Source organism: Batrachochytrium dendrobatidis (genome assembly GCF_000203795.2).
Source record: "Batrachochytrium dendrobatidis JAM81 unplaced genomic scaffold BATDEscaffold_8, whole genome shotgun sequence".
Classification (NCBI taxonomy): Eukaryota; Fungi; Chytridiomycota; class Chytridiomycetes; order Rhizophydiales; genus Batrachochytrium; species Batrachochytrium dendrobatidis.
In genome coordinates, this window is record NW_006281106.1 from 132,037 (window position 1) to 145,852 (window position 13,816).

Here is a 13,816-nt window from a genome sequence, read left to right on the forward strand (position 1 = left end):
CAAAGGAAGAAAATTCACATCCAAGGTTGAGTAGCTCAGCGGCCGCAGCGGCAGTAGCAGCTAATGCAATAAGAGCCATATCGCCACGGGATGCAGCAATAGGAAATCAAGGTGCAAACTACGATCATTTGGACTCGTTGAAAAGACCAGGTCTCTATCGACATCATTACGATAGTCAATACGATGACTATGAATTTGACGATGCAGATGACCACATATATGATGCACCATCACAAGGAGTGCAAATGATTCACGAGAACAGACTGTTGTATTCAAGGAATGGAAACGCTCTCAGTCCAACACCCATATCGCCTGCGGAGGGTACCTTTTATTATGCACCCCCGCAAGCCGCAGCATCTGAGAAGACGATCCTAACAATCAACAACATATACTCGACAGAGTATAGTCCATTGCCAATAGAATATCCACCCCATCTGGCAACACCCACTCCAATGCAATCCAAGAACGGTAGTACGTCCACCCAGGAGTCGATTGCGGAATCTGGGTTAAGATTAGGAGTAGTACTTCCGCCGCCACCATCGTATCCACCACCGTTTACAGCTGTAGCAGATATGCATCAAGGCCGATACTATAATGGGCCCAACGAGCATCAGCCACCGCCATTATTGTCACAACAGCGACCATTAGCGTCCATCCAAGCACCCTCGACATCATCCACAACAACCCTTGTGGCTGCTCTTCCTGCCCCGCATCAACCCCTGCCATTTAACAACTATAGTGACATTGACTCGATCCAACCCAAACCTCTTTATCTGCAACAAACATTCCAGCCTGATAGTCTTCCTACAGCTTTGAGAAACGCCGTGCATCCAGGCCGCTCTTCCATGTTTCCTACATACAACACAAACCCAAAACAACCTGCTATGGAAAATGGCAGTCAGTACTACGACACGCAAGCCATGAACGAAAAACAAGGTTTTTATTCAAACGGTGCTCCTGGTGGTGTTCCTCCTTACCAATCCAGCCCTCCTCAGATCGCCAATCAGGAGGGCTACAACCCATACCTTCCCAATGACAATCAGGGAGGATATGTGCAAACTAGAAACAATAGTCAAGGCTACGATCAATTCAACCATAAACCATACGGCATACCCCATCACAATGAATTGGATATAGACGAAGACCTGAGTTCCCCAAAATCAAAAAAGAGCAAATACAGGCTGTCTGCTGGATGTTGGATCATCATTGCAGTGGTGGGTACTATTCTGCTACTTATTGGTATCCTACTCGGTGTTTACTGGCCTCGGTATGTAATCATTCGACTTTACACACTGCACTCGACTATCCAATTATGTATTATGTACTAACTCTACTATATGCTTTCGGTATCCCAACTCTTGATTGCTCGCATTGATAGCCCGTTACTATTCAGCGTCGCTTCTACAGTTTCTATTCCCAACTTTTCAACTCAAACCCCTTCAATCCAAGGTGGTGGCACAATGTTTAATACCACATTCAACATGACAATCAACATTAATAATCCAAACTTGTTTGATTTGAATCTGGAACGAATCGATATAACTGTAAGTCTTGTTTTAATTCCTGTTTTTTCTGAATACATTCTGATTCTTTTATTTGCAATAGTCGGAATTGCTAGTCAGCGGCTCGCAAGTCAATGGAAAGGCTTTCTTTAAAAATTCCCCGCCTTTGAATATCGATCAGTATTCCACACCTTTGGGTACAGGTTCCAGAGGTTATTTGGTAACACGCTCTAAAGCTGAAACAACAGCCATTGTATTCCATCAGTTGAATATCTACACCCAGCCAGCCTCAAGTACAGATCCTGCCGTGTATGAACTCATTGATGCATGTGGGCTGGCTGGATCCACCGCACGGCCCATGAAGGCAACTTACAAGGCCGTATTGAATCCTGGCTGGTTAAGACAATTGGGGTATCGACCTCAAGCCACAGGAACGTTTCTATTCACTTGCTCACCATCACTGGCCGAAGCTGTCAAGACTACTTATAATCTCTGAAAAGTGATGTTTTGTGCAATGCATGACTATCTAAACCATTCATTTTCAAATTCCCTATATTTCAGGCTTACCACATACTTGCCAACCTCCATTTGATATATACTTTCTATTAATCATGTTTTCATATCGTTTGTTGTAATATCTGCATGGGCTATTACACTTATTGGATTACCCTATGGAACTTGTAATAAACATCAATTCATTGCTTTCCATATCTGTACGCTTGCTAAATGTCTTGTCAACATTCGTGATAGGGTTCAAACCAATGGCTCATTTGACAAAACTTGTAAAGGATGTCATTGGTAACTTCTTGAATACATCGTATTATACCAAACTATTGTTTAATGGATTGTAGTACCAATTTACTAATGGAACGCCGAGTATGGATACCAACGTACATAGTAACATCAATATCATGGTATGGTGATAACCCGCCAAGTATGCAACGCCATATTTAGTCATTATTTATTCCAAGACAATTACTGCAAGATCAATACAAGTGTTACATGAATACGACAGTAAAACATCGTCAATCACTTGGTAAAAACAATCTCACTCGTACAATGCATCCATTTTTTGTTGTACACATTGCAACTCTTGTCGTAATTCACTTAGACTTGTGTTTAATACAACTGCGTCTTCTAGTCGCCGTCGACTTGTTGCATCAAGTAGCATCCCTTCTAGCTGTGCAATTTGTTCATCTAATGCTTGGCTAGTCATGTCTAATTCTTTATACATGGCGTCATGTTCTGTACTGAGTATCTTTTTTCGATCAGGTCGTATTCCATCTGATGCATTTCCTAATTGACGCGCTTTGAAGCCAATTGTGTCGGGCATCAACTGCAATGTCAACATATTGGCCTGAAGAAATTGGATCGCAGATTGATGTACATTTTCATGCAGTCGAAGGGTCATTGTACTTGATGTCGGTAGCCGTTTAATCTGTTTGGCGTGACGCTCCAGCTCGGTAAAATAGTCTAATAACTGTTTACGATATCGAAGCGCTATTTGATAATCTTGTTCTTCAACAGATACGCTTGCCCTACTCCTGTATACAGTATACGTCAAAACTAAAACGTATTTGTTGAACCCCATTCTTGAACCAAATTACCTTAGATCTACCAAAAGACTATTGAATTTTGGAAGCGTTTCTTGAACTAGCGAGCGCAATCTAACAATTTGTTGATAGAGTGATACCAATTGTGGTGTTGTGCTTTCGTCTTGTGAATTATCTCTCCTACATAAAAATGAATTGTAAATCAACTAGATGGTGTCGTTTGACAAAAGTATAGACCAACTGTCTAAAACACAGTCTACTTACATTCCAATCAGTTCCTTGCACTGTGAACAAGATCGAATCTGTCCAATCTTTTCTAAAGCGGCATACACCCCATCTATATTACAATATCAAAAAGTCAACATTATCCACATCAATGTGGGTCGAATTGTGAATATCTACCTGTCGGAACTTTGATGTCTATCATTGTAGAGCACGACCCACAAACTAATCGACCACAAAGACGACAGTGATGTCTTCGATTGACAAGACCAAATTGTGACCTTTGAACAATTAATAGTACAAGATTACAACAATGTATAGGTCACAATACAATGAAATCATCACGGTGCCAACAGCAACTACATACCCACAGATATAGCATTGACTAGAACTATCGTCGGGAACCCATGCTACAACCGCTTGATCAATTGCTTTAAAAACACACGCCATTTAAAAAAGGTGTTTTAGCTTTCAAGAATTAAGCCTGCTATGGGTCTTACAAGACAGTAAAAATATAATATGCATACAGTTTTTAAATGGCAAACTCAGATTGCTCCATGATCGTTGATGAGGCGATGGTATCGAGCTTCCAGTTAAAGCACGTGTAATCTAGTTGAATTCATGAGTGAATCACTCAATGCATTAGCCAGAATAAAAGACTAGCAACTTTTATCACTCCAAACATACCTTTTCTAGTCGCTTTTCAATCTTGTTAGCCTCCAGTAATGCACGATCAATACGCATCCCACGAACTTTTAGAAATCCTTGGGTTCTATTCCGTGATACCCCTAGATGACAATGCAGCATATTGATTGAAAACAATCGAGTATTTCTTGATGATTAAATAGAATTTACATTCAACACACCAGGCTAGTTTTTACCATAAACATCCATGTATCCTTCACGAGACATATAACATAGCTGACACACTCTTGACCAGTATCCAGAAACAGGGTCATGGCTGGCATTCGAAGCTAATTTCATTTGAAACCTAGAATGCAAATCGCAGTACAAACGCCCACATCTACAGAATGACAAGAATCAGATAAACCATCAAAACTAAACTACACGCATATATAGCCAGCTTACTTTCGACAGTTTTCCTTTCCAGACAGTATACCCAATGTACTACTGCATCTTGAATATGAACACCGATCGTCAACAGTGGAGAGTTGCCAATGTATGCGAGTCACTGCAGACTGATCTCCACTAGCCAACGAAGATGAACTTGGAGTTCCATCATACACAGTCATACCGTACATATCTCGATCATAGCTTTTTCCAACATGCCGACTTCCTGAAGCAGATGAGACTGATGATTCAAATACATGACCATAGGTAACGTTTGAATTAAGCTCAAAGGTATCCATACCCTTGATCAAATCTAAAGGCGCTTGAGCTGATCCTTTGATTCCAGCAGCAATACGATTCAGTCCAAGTTTCTGCCAACTGGTATTAGACAGTCCATCGGATACTTTTATTTGAGTACGACGAAACCATGCCAAGAGTGCTTCTGCCGGATCATCAGAATCATGAACAGGCGATTCAGCATGGTTCAAGTCAATATGTTTATTAAGCGATACTAGATTATACGTTGTTGCTCCTATACAATATGTTTGGTATTTTTAAACAATCAGCTAGACCCAACAAGCACACCAACGTATGGATAGTACATGACCTACCACAGATAGGGCAGGTCAATACTTGTTCTTGCTGACGAGATGTGTGGTTCATATGTTCATTTAATACAGATGAGGATGGTGAATGAGAGAGTGTGTCTGAGAGTGGAGCAGCAGAGCTCTGTAAGTTGGCTGGTCCCTTTGCTTTACGCATTCTAATATGACTGTTATATTCACGTAAGATGGAACGCTTGTATCGCAGCGATTTCTGACTTTGGAATAGTCGAATCTTGACTGCGCTTATTTGAAATTGCCAATTCTTTCATAACTAAAGTGTTCATAATCAAACTATGCAATGATCACACATGTAATATTTAATAAGTTGTGTGGATTATCACGAGACTGCTCATTTATTAATACTTTGAAACTTGGTGTTCTATTCTGTGAATGCGGTTGAAATGGGTTTCTTGACGCTCGTTCAAGTTTTATTTGAACCTTTGTATACCGAATCATGTATCTAATTATACTACCAATACTCTCCTGGCAAGTACTATATAAACGGCAATGTTTATATTTGTCTTTCGTCATTGTATTCATGTTTATACACGCTACGGGTTGACAAATTTAGTAATTAAACGGGTACAATTTAAGGCGTACAATCACAAGTTTCAATTACAAACTTATTGTCCAACAATTCATTTCCCAATCGCTAATTTATTCTATTGAAAAGTACTATGCAAGAGTCCTTGCAATCAAATAGAAGCTCTTTTGCTGGGTCTCAGCCCGAAACCTATTACTACAAACCCAATACGGATGTCGAAAATTTCGATTCAATTGAATCGTTTGAAGAAATAAAGTAAGTTGGACTATACCATTTATGTTTTGAATCAGAATTGGCCGTCTACTTGTTGAATCATCCTGGCTTTGCCAATTTATCTTTTACTAATCCTCATTGTTTTCTAGTGTCAACTTTTATACCAAAGGTGTCGTTCCTGAAACTGACGATCCTGATGAGCCGTCACTTACCATTCGTATGCTGTTTTTGGGAACGATATGGGGCATCATTTTGGGTTTGGGAAATGGTAAATCATGTGTTGAATTGACTCGGGTTTAAAATACATCTTGATATAGCTACTAACTGATTCATACATTCACCAGGCGTGTTAAACTTTAGGTATACCATGTAGTACTCGCCAACAATGCATTCGTTGTATTTAAACTAAATTATTTTTATTCACTATCATAATGTATCAAGAACAAACCCAATTGGTATCAGTTCTATTATGGCTGCCTTGATGTCGTTTCCCATTGGCATTTTTATGGCCAAACTCCTTCCAAAAGGGATTTGGAATCCAGGACCGTTTGGATTGAAAGAGCATGCTCTTGTTTTTGTGATTGCCAGTGCAGCAGGTGGCTCTCCCTATGGAATCGAGAGCGTTGTTGGTCAAATGTTTCCAAAATTCCTTGTAAGTCAAGTATGTTTGTATTGATGCACAAAGGTCTTTCAAGTTTATTAAATATTCAAATATGGGTTTTTTAGAACGATACAAACATTACATTTTGGAACTCATTATTGTTTGTTGTCACGACCCAAATGATGGGATACGGTCTTGCCGGTATTACTCGGAAATTTCTTGTCCAACCCTCGAGCATGTACTGGCCAACTGTTTTGCCTACCGTTGCACTATTTACCTCACTCCACGAAACTCATGACTCGAGCCAAAAAAAATCAACATATTGGTTATCCAGATCGCAGTTTTTCTGGATCGCATTCATTGCCATTTTTATATGGGAATGGGTTCCGCTTTACTTTGTTTCGGCAGCGCAATCTATTTCAATTCTCTGTCTTTTATCCTCAAACAAAATCGTTCGTTTTTTGGGTTCTTCGTCTCCAGACACTGGCCCTGGTGTATTATCTCTCTCACTAGATTGGTCCAACATCACCGGATTCGCGCCGCTTAGTTGTCCATTTTGGGCATCTCTCAACCTTTTTGTAGCCAATGTAATTGGTCTCTGGGTCGTTCTTCCAGTACTGTACTACACAAACGCATTTGGAAACCCCTCGTTGGAGCATGTTTATTCCTACAGCGATAAAACCCCATTTCCTCGAGTCAATTCCGTTTCCATATTTCAAAAAAACGGTACAAGCATAAGTCCTACCATATTTTACAACACTACCACGTACGATCTAGACGAAACTATATATAATCGACTCCAGCCCATTTACATTACAGAAAACTTTGCACTCTCTTACTCTATAGCTTTTTTCAACGTCACATGTAGCATTTCACATATTCTGCTGTGGTATAATAAGGATGTTATTCGACAGGCAAAAGAGCTAATCTACCAGAAAAAGGAATCTGGCGCAGATATTCACTCCGAGTTAATGAAGGCATATCCAGAAATTCCCGAGTGGGTCTATCTGCTGTGGCTTCTTGTATGGGCTACCGTACAGATCTTTGTTGGAATAATTACCCCATTCAAACTTGACTGGTGGGGATCCTTTTTTTCCATATTCGTTAGTATGGTTTTTCTAATCCCATACGGCATCATTCAAGCCTCTACGGGCCAATCTCTGGGTTTGAATATTTTGAGTGAGTTGCTGATGGGACTCATTATGCCTGGTCACACTATCCAAATCATGACATTTAAAACTTTGGCTCAAAATACAATCAGTCAAGCCTTGACACTTTCTGCCGATCTCAAACTTGGCCGGTATCTTCATATCAATCCCATTCATATGGTTTTTGCACAGTTGTATGGAACAGTTATTGGCGCAGTGACAAACACGGCGTCGGTGTGGATCGCTTTAAAGTATTTCCCTCTTGACACACCAGATTGGGAATACACGAGTCATCAGATCTTTTTTAATGCAGGAGCCATTTGGGGTGCTATTGGGCCTGCACGTTTCTTTGGCCAAGACTCTCCTTATTACTCACTCAACCTTGCATATTCTCTGGGTCTGGTTCTTCCTGTGATTCCATGGGTTCTCAATCTCATGATTCCTCATCCCTACTGGAGATACATACACTTTCCAGTAATGAGCACTGTCGTCAACTGTGGAATGTTTCAATCCGGTATACTTTCATCATTCATCCTAGCCTTTGTATTCCAGTTTCTCATTGTCACGTACCATCATACATGGTGGCAAAAATATAACTATGTGCTTTCCGCTGCATTGGATGGTGGATCTGGATTGGCTATTGTAGCCATCGTTTTGGCAAGTTCATGGCACGTCATGCCTTCAAATGTTCTCAATGCGCCTCTGGTAGACTATTATTGTACTGGGATGACTTGGGATCAGTTTTAGCTCTAATTGTTTTTATGTTGAATACATTGTTTTGTACCAGTATGCATGATGGTGTTAAATTATTAATATGAAATCAAATATGCTATCCAATTGTATGGTAATGAGTAATTCATTACAAACAATGGTCAGGCCGAACACTATTACAATATCATGTTTGATGTATAAACAGGTTTCATGATATACCCTATTAAGGAATGAAACAGTTTCATGTCTAAATTACACAAATCAAATCTATGATACAATCAATGCATTATAGTGGATCGAGAACTCAATTTATGCAGTGTTTCAGTTATTTTATGCTGAATTGCATGAACAGTTGAAAACCAATGTTTGTGATTTGTTTGGCCAAGTGAATGGTCTTGACACGGTTTTGATTTTGAACAAGGTTCATGCGAGATATGACGAGTTGACGCCTAGTCAGACTATTGTATAACGACTTGCTTGATATACTTGTAGAGATTCAAAGGATGTGCGGTGGTGAAATTGATTTTGCTTTGGCCGGCTTGTGTTTATAATATCCTCTGGTGGAATGACTTGGCAATACCCTGAATTTGGTGTGTTGGTTGATTTTTAGGTCTACAAACCAAAACAAAACTTGTAAATTACCGCACATGACCGCCTTATCTAATGGAAATCCCCAAGCACGTAATACTAGATGATATTCAAGCCATGGTTTGGCATTATTGACGTGTCACACCGTTGCTATTGGCTATGCTTATGCATTCGACTAATTTAGTATTGTTTATGCTACTGGTGTGTTTTATGTATGAAACATTTGACCAAATATGCAATCACGGCAAACAGTATTCAATAAAACAGTGCTGGACAATTCAATTTGCATTAAAAGATAAGCCTTCCAATCACATGCAGATTGATCAAAATCTACTTTAATCATACATTTCAGCAACGGTTGTTTTTAGATTTATTCTGTTGTATGCCACCCACTGCTACTATTTATAGACCCATACATCCCGATACATTTGATCAAATCGTTATCTTGTTAATTTATTCAGTATATTAGTGTCTGCTCTTAATTCGGATTTTATTTAAGCCATCATGAATGCCACTGCTCTTGCCTCACCCAATACTGCTCATTCCTTTCGTGTACATGATCCTACCCGTCCAACTCCATCCCTACTTCCGATCCAATTTTGGATGAATGGAAACACCACTCATCATCTCGCTGGTGATGACGGTGTATCTTCTCATCTTATTCAGCCATTCAACGATCCAGTTGACTTTTATCTCGTCAAGGATCTAGACCAACCGCGCAACCCAAAGCAGTCCAACCATCATACCGACACCCAAATCGAATCCAAGTCGACTACTAGCAAGCCCAAGGTAAAATCTTCTCGCATCAAACCGATAATTCGTACAGATAGCATTAAACTTGCTCGTCAGAAGCTCGTTGAGATTCTTTCTCCAACCATTGCAACCATTTCCAAATCGGCATCATTTCTCAAAAAACATCAGCCTAGTACTCCCTTGGCCTCTCCATCCAACACTTCCAAGCAAACTTGGCCAACAATGAAATACTATCAAAACAACCCATTATCTCCCGTTGATTTTGATCAAGCTGCGGATCCATTGGCCTATACCGGACCTCCGGCTCCGGTTCAACCCACGCATCTACTTTCACCTGTGTCTGGATCTCACTCAATGTTTACAGATCTACCCAATCAAGCTTCAAATAGCATGGAATCCATTGTTTATACAGAACCTATACAGTTATCTAATCTCTATTCTTCAGCAATTAAACGCAAGCGCACTGTCACTCCCCCAGCTTTATCTGTTGATACTAAAGATATTTACACTGCTGCCATCAAAACACATACTCCTGACATGAGACCAAAACGACCTGTTGACATTTACTACAATGAAGTCGACTCAAAACTGCCAACCAAAAATACTTGTTCCTCGATCAACTCGGATGCAGATTTGCTTTTGCTTTATGGGCATCGTAGTTCTCTTTACTCTACTCTGAATCGACGCACTTCAACTCGATCGGATTATACGCGCAGGTTATCCATGCAAACCATTGATGAGAGTCCCGAACTCGTCAACCATAAATTCAATTCATCAAGAGATACTCTGCCACTTGATGTAGCCTGTTTTAATGGTGTGGATATTGTTCAGGCTAGTTTGAATGCCATTCATAAGGATTTGGGCAGTGACCAGTTTGACACAATGAACTCGGGCTGGCTAGATTGTGATCATTCAGTTTCCTCTGTTGCGGAAAGTAAAAAAGAAGGCGGTTTGAAATGGTTATACTCGAAAAAGTCGGACCATACTTGCATAGAGTCGCTGCCCATTATAGATTATACATGCCAGCCTACGTTGACCAAGAGCAAAAACCAGTATGATCATCTGTCTGTAACCAAATTATTTAAACGTGACAGTGATCAAGTTGATGAAAAGGCTCAAGACACTAACAATGTAGACCAACTCACTTGCGACACCGTGTCCAATCCAATTGTATCTGGAGAATTCAAAGAATATCCATTTCGACCAAGGCGTTCACTACGTCACAAACCACTCATTCATAATCTGTCAAAGCAGCTTTCCGAGTCTGCCATCTCTGACCGTGTTTATGATTCTATTGGTACTCCAACTGCTTCAGTTGCAAATAACCGACGTGAGGTATTTACACCAGAAAAAGGCATTCAATCAAAATTTGATTTGAGACGATTGAGCGACCCCACCTCCTTATATCAAGCTGAAACAACTAGTGAAGCCGATGCCATGCATTTGGATGTTCAATCTGCACTTAATCAACTTTTGTTCAAAGTCAATAAGCGACAGGCCATGAGACATACGGCACCCAATGTACTTTAAAATTTCAAATATTGTATTATAAATTAGGCCCATTGTTATTGTGAATAAAGCTGTGTGAATGTAAAAGCTTATAATGCGTGTCGGAGATTCAGTGTATTTCCAAATTGATTTTACTCTTTAAAACTAAACATTATCAACACTATTCTGTAACTCAAAGAAACTGGCACCAACACATTGAAATGGCAGCTATAGTAGCACTGCTGTTTTCAGGGGCAGAAATGCTGGAAACAGTGCTTTCAAAGACGAAGCAGTCTATTCCACTGGATTCCATTTCTCAGACTACCTTTGACCATCCGACAACAGCTACAACAGATACAAAACACGACCATCAGCACCTATTCAATGTCACACACCATCTAGAAACAGATATTGGATTGGAAAGCTGTACTGCAATGGAAAAAGTGCATAGACTAGACATGGTACCCATGCCTGTGTCTTTACAGCCCAAAACTAGCATTTATTCAATTTGGAAGCAACAAAAGAGCCACCATCGTGTTATGCGTACCAAGAGTCGGCTGGATTCTGCTTTTTTATTGCCGAATCACACATCGTGTCTGGATGCAGTGATTCCTATTCGACCTTTATCCAAGTCAGACATGGTTGATATCAATGAGCATGCACAACGGATGAGTGTCAAGCCTGTTGCATCTCTATACACTGGTCAGCATGGACCACATTGGTCTATGTTATCGTCTGTTTCTCCAGCAGTATCGCATTGGGGGAATTTAAAAAAGCGTGCCGAGCAGCCACATCAGCGGATGATTCCATCTACACGTACCACTCTAGAAATAACAAGAACCACTCGTATGGATGAAGAATCTATTATAGACGAGGAACCTATTATCATGGATGAGAGGAGCAGTCGTCAACAGTCTGTTGGTAATGGATGGGCAGATTCATCCAGTCCGGCATATATTTATATGGAATCCTTCATTAGATGGGGTCGAGGGTTGTGGGTTTATACGCTGGACCAGTTGAGTGATATGAGATCCAGTAGTATGAGTAGATCTCATGCTGTCAACACTACATTGATAGATTCCCTTGCCAAAAGCAATTACTACAGTGAAAACAGCAACACTCAAGGCATGGCTCATTCATCAACTCATTTGCTGGGCCATGGCAGTGGTTTGGAGCAACTGCCATATCTGTCAGGATTACTAGCTGCAGTAGCACTACTTTTACTTGTGCGACAATGGTTTCTATGCAGTCCTGTGAAACTACAGATGCCTCAACGGCCTGCATCTATTAGACGCTGGAATCCACAGACTTGTCAGGTAGAATCCATACCCTTTGACACTCTGGTGCAGTCTACATGTCCTCATCTGGCTACTGCTGGATTGAATGTATTCCATCCTCATCCTCTCTTACCTGGTGGTCATCTTCAGACCATGTATGCTGCCATCTACAAACGGACTAGTGCTCAGTCTGTCAAATATTCTAGAGAAATAGTTGATATGCCTGATGGAGGAATCATTTCTTTGGATTGGCATTTTCCAAACTCTGGATCGGATGATCTGCAAGCTGGATTCGATTCTCTCAATGGAACCACTATTTCTTCTACAAAACAGCCATTGCTAATGGTTCTACATGGATTGACTGGTGGATCTCATGAAACCTATGTACAGGATATAGTAGAAGAAGTCGCCTTGTCTGGTGTTTCTAGCGTCGTTATGAATTTTCGCGGCTGCTCAAAGACTCCACTTACATCTCCACAGTTGTATTCAGGTGCATGGACTGGCGATCTTGCCCACTGCATTCGTCATATTCAATCCAAAGTTCCAAACAGCTCTCTTGTAGGTTGTGGGTTCTCTCTTGGCTCTAATATTCTCGTCAAATATATTGGTGAAACTGGCTTGAATTGCCCACTCGTTGGCGCGGTTTCTGTTGGCAATCCATTTGATCTGCTAGGTGGCATGCGAGCATTACAACGTTCTTGGATTGGCCACAACATTTATTCTCCTACCATGACTAAAAATTTGTCCAAGTTATTCAACAGCCATGCCCACAATTTCAAAGATGCAAAAGAACTGGATTTGGATGGAATTCGTGATGCTAAATCTATTATAGATTTTGACGAAGCTTGTACCCGCAGAGCATTCAATTACCATACTGCTGAGGATTATTACCGAGATGCTTCTTCTGCTCAGTATGTACCTAGTATTGCTATTCCTACATTAATGTTGTCTGCAAAAGACGATCCAGTTTCTTCATCTGAACTGTGGCCGTGGCGAGAGTGTTTGTACAATCCCCATGTGATTTTGGCAACTACATCCAGAGGTGGACATCTTGGTTGGTTTGAAGCAAAATGGTCGAATGTGTTAAGCCCAGCACGTAGATGGTTTGCCAAACCTGTTGGTGAATTCATCAGTTGCATTTTCAAGGTAATCTATTCATATCAATGTTTTGTTGATGGTATTACACAGTAAATAGTCTAACATCATAATACTTTATAGGCGGATATTAGTATTCCAGAAGACAAGAGAATCATTCAATCCAATGTGATGGACAAATCACTCCGTGGACTACCAGTTCGACTTGCAAAACCAGTTACAGTTTCGTTGGATACAGCTAAAATTGTCACTTCATCTAAACCAAAACATGTTACATTTGCACTTTCACCAACTGAAACTTCACTTGATGCACCGACTGTTGTTTTGGCAGAGTCTGCTCCAGTAGCAGTGCCAGCAAGTCTTCGACGCGTTCGACTTGTTACCAACCATGTATTAAAATCCAAAAGCCCAGATGCAACCATCTGCCAAAAAGCAGTTGCAGTTC

The 13,816-nt window shown here is 40.5% G+C and overlaps 5 protein-coding genes across 5 annotated transcripts; 4 read left to right on the top strand and 1 right to left on the bottom strand.

The window, feature by feature from the left end:
- The first annotated feature begins 779 nt into the window (after positions 1 to 779).
- Positions 780 to 2,210, top strand: BATDEDRAFT_33367 (uncharacterized protein). The gene is made up of 3 exons (XM_006679899.1): positions 780 to 1,267; positions 1,379 to 1,544; positions 1,606 to 2,210. The coding sequence occupies exons 1-3, from the start codon at positions 846 to 848 to the stop codon at positions 1,996 to 1,998; spliced, it is 981 nt and encodes a 326-aa protein (XP_006679962.1). The 5' UTR covers positions 780 to 845; the 3' UTR covers positions 1,999 to 2,210.
- Positions 2,211 to 2,550: 340 nt separating this feature from the next.
- BATDEDRAFT_25704 (uncharacterized protein) lies at positions 2,551 to 5,110 on the bottom strand (the record flags this gene model as incomplete). Its single annotated transcript, XM_006679792.1, has 10 exons — positions 2,551 to 3,046; positions 3,110 to 3,235; positions 3,320 to 3,392; positions 3,458 to 3,558; positions 3,645 to 3,708; positions 3,805 to 3,886; positions 3,965 to 4,065; positions 4,159 to 4,301; positions 4,367 to 4,880; positions 4,960 to 5,110. 10 exons carry the CDS (start codon positions 5,108 to 5,110, stop codon positions 2,551 to 2,553), a joined length of 1,851 nt encoding a protein of 616 aa, XP_006679855.1.
- Positions 5,111 to 5,424: 314 nt separating this feature from the next.
- On the top strand, positions 5,425 to 8,639 carry BATDEDRAFT_35357 (uncharacterized protein; the record flags this gene model as incomplete). The annotated part of the gene is made up of 6 exons (XM_006679913.1): positions 5,425 to 5,752; positions 5,860 to 5,978; positions 6,055 to 6,070; positions 6,152 to 6,362; positions 6,437 to 8,164; positions 8,463 to 8,639. Exons 1-6 carry the CDS (start codon positions 5,631 to 5,633, stop codon positions 8,637 to 8,639), a joined length of 2,373 nt encoding a protein of 790 aa, XP_006679976.1. The 5' UTR covers positions 5,425 to 5,630.
- Positions 8,640 to 9,262: 623 nt separating this feature from the next.
- BATDEDRAFT_25706 (uncharacterized protein) lies at positions 9,263 to 11,041 on the top strand (the record flags this gene model as incomplete). The annotated part of the gene is made up of 1 exon (XM_006679793.1): positions 9,263 to 11,041. One exon carries the CDS (start codon positions 9,263 to 9,265, stop codon positions 11,039 to 11,041), a length of 1,779 nt encoding a protein of 592 aa, XP_006679856.1.
- A 1,223-nt stretch (positions 11,042 to 12,264) lies between these two features.
- On the top strand, positions 12,265 to 13,467 carry BATDEDRAFT_12466 (uncharacterized protein; the record flags this gene model as incomplete). Its single annotated transcript, XM_006679746.1, has 1 exon — positions 12,265 to 13,467. One exon carries the CDS (start codon positions 12,265 to 12,267, stop codon positions 13,465 to 13,467), a length of 1,203 nt encoding a protein of 400 aa, XP_006679809.1.
- Between the last annotated feature and the right edge of the window lie 349 nt (positions 13,468 to 13,816).

Excerpts from the sequence above, each read along its gene's own strand:
- BATDEDRAFT_33367 (XM_006679899.1), top strand. The coding sequence starts at position 846 with ATGTTTCCTACATACAACACAAACCCAAAACAACCTGCTATGGAAAAT. Across the intron at positions 1,268-1,378 it reads CTCGGTGTTTACTGGCCTCG|CCCGTTACTATTCAGCGTCG; the intron begins GTATGTAATCAT and ends TCGCATTGATAG. Across the intron at positions 1,545-1,605 it reads TGGAACGAATCGATATAACT|TCGGAATTGCTAGTCAGCGG; the intron begins GTAAGTCTTGTT and ends TATTTGCAATAG.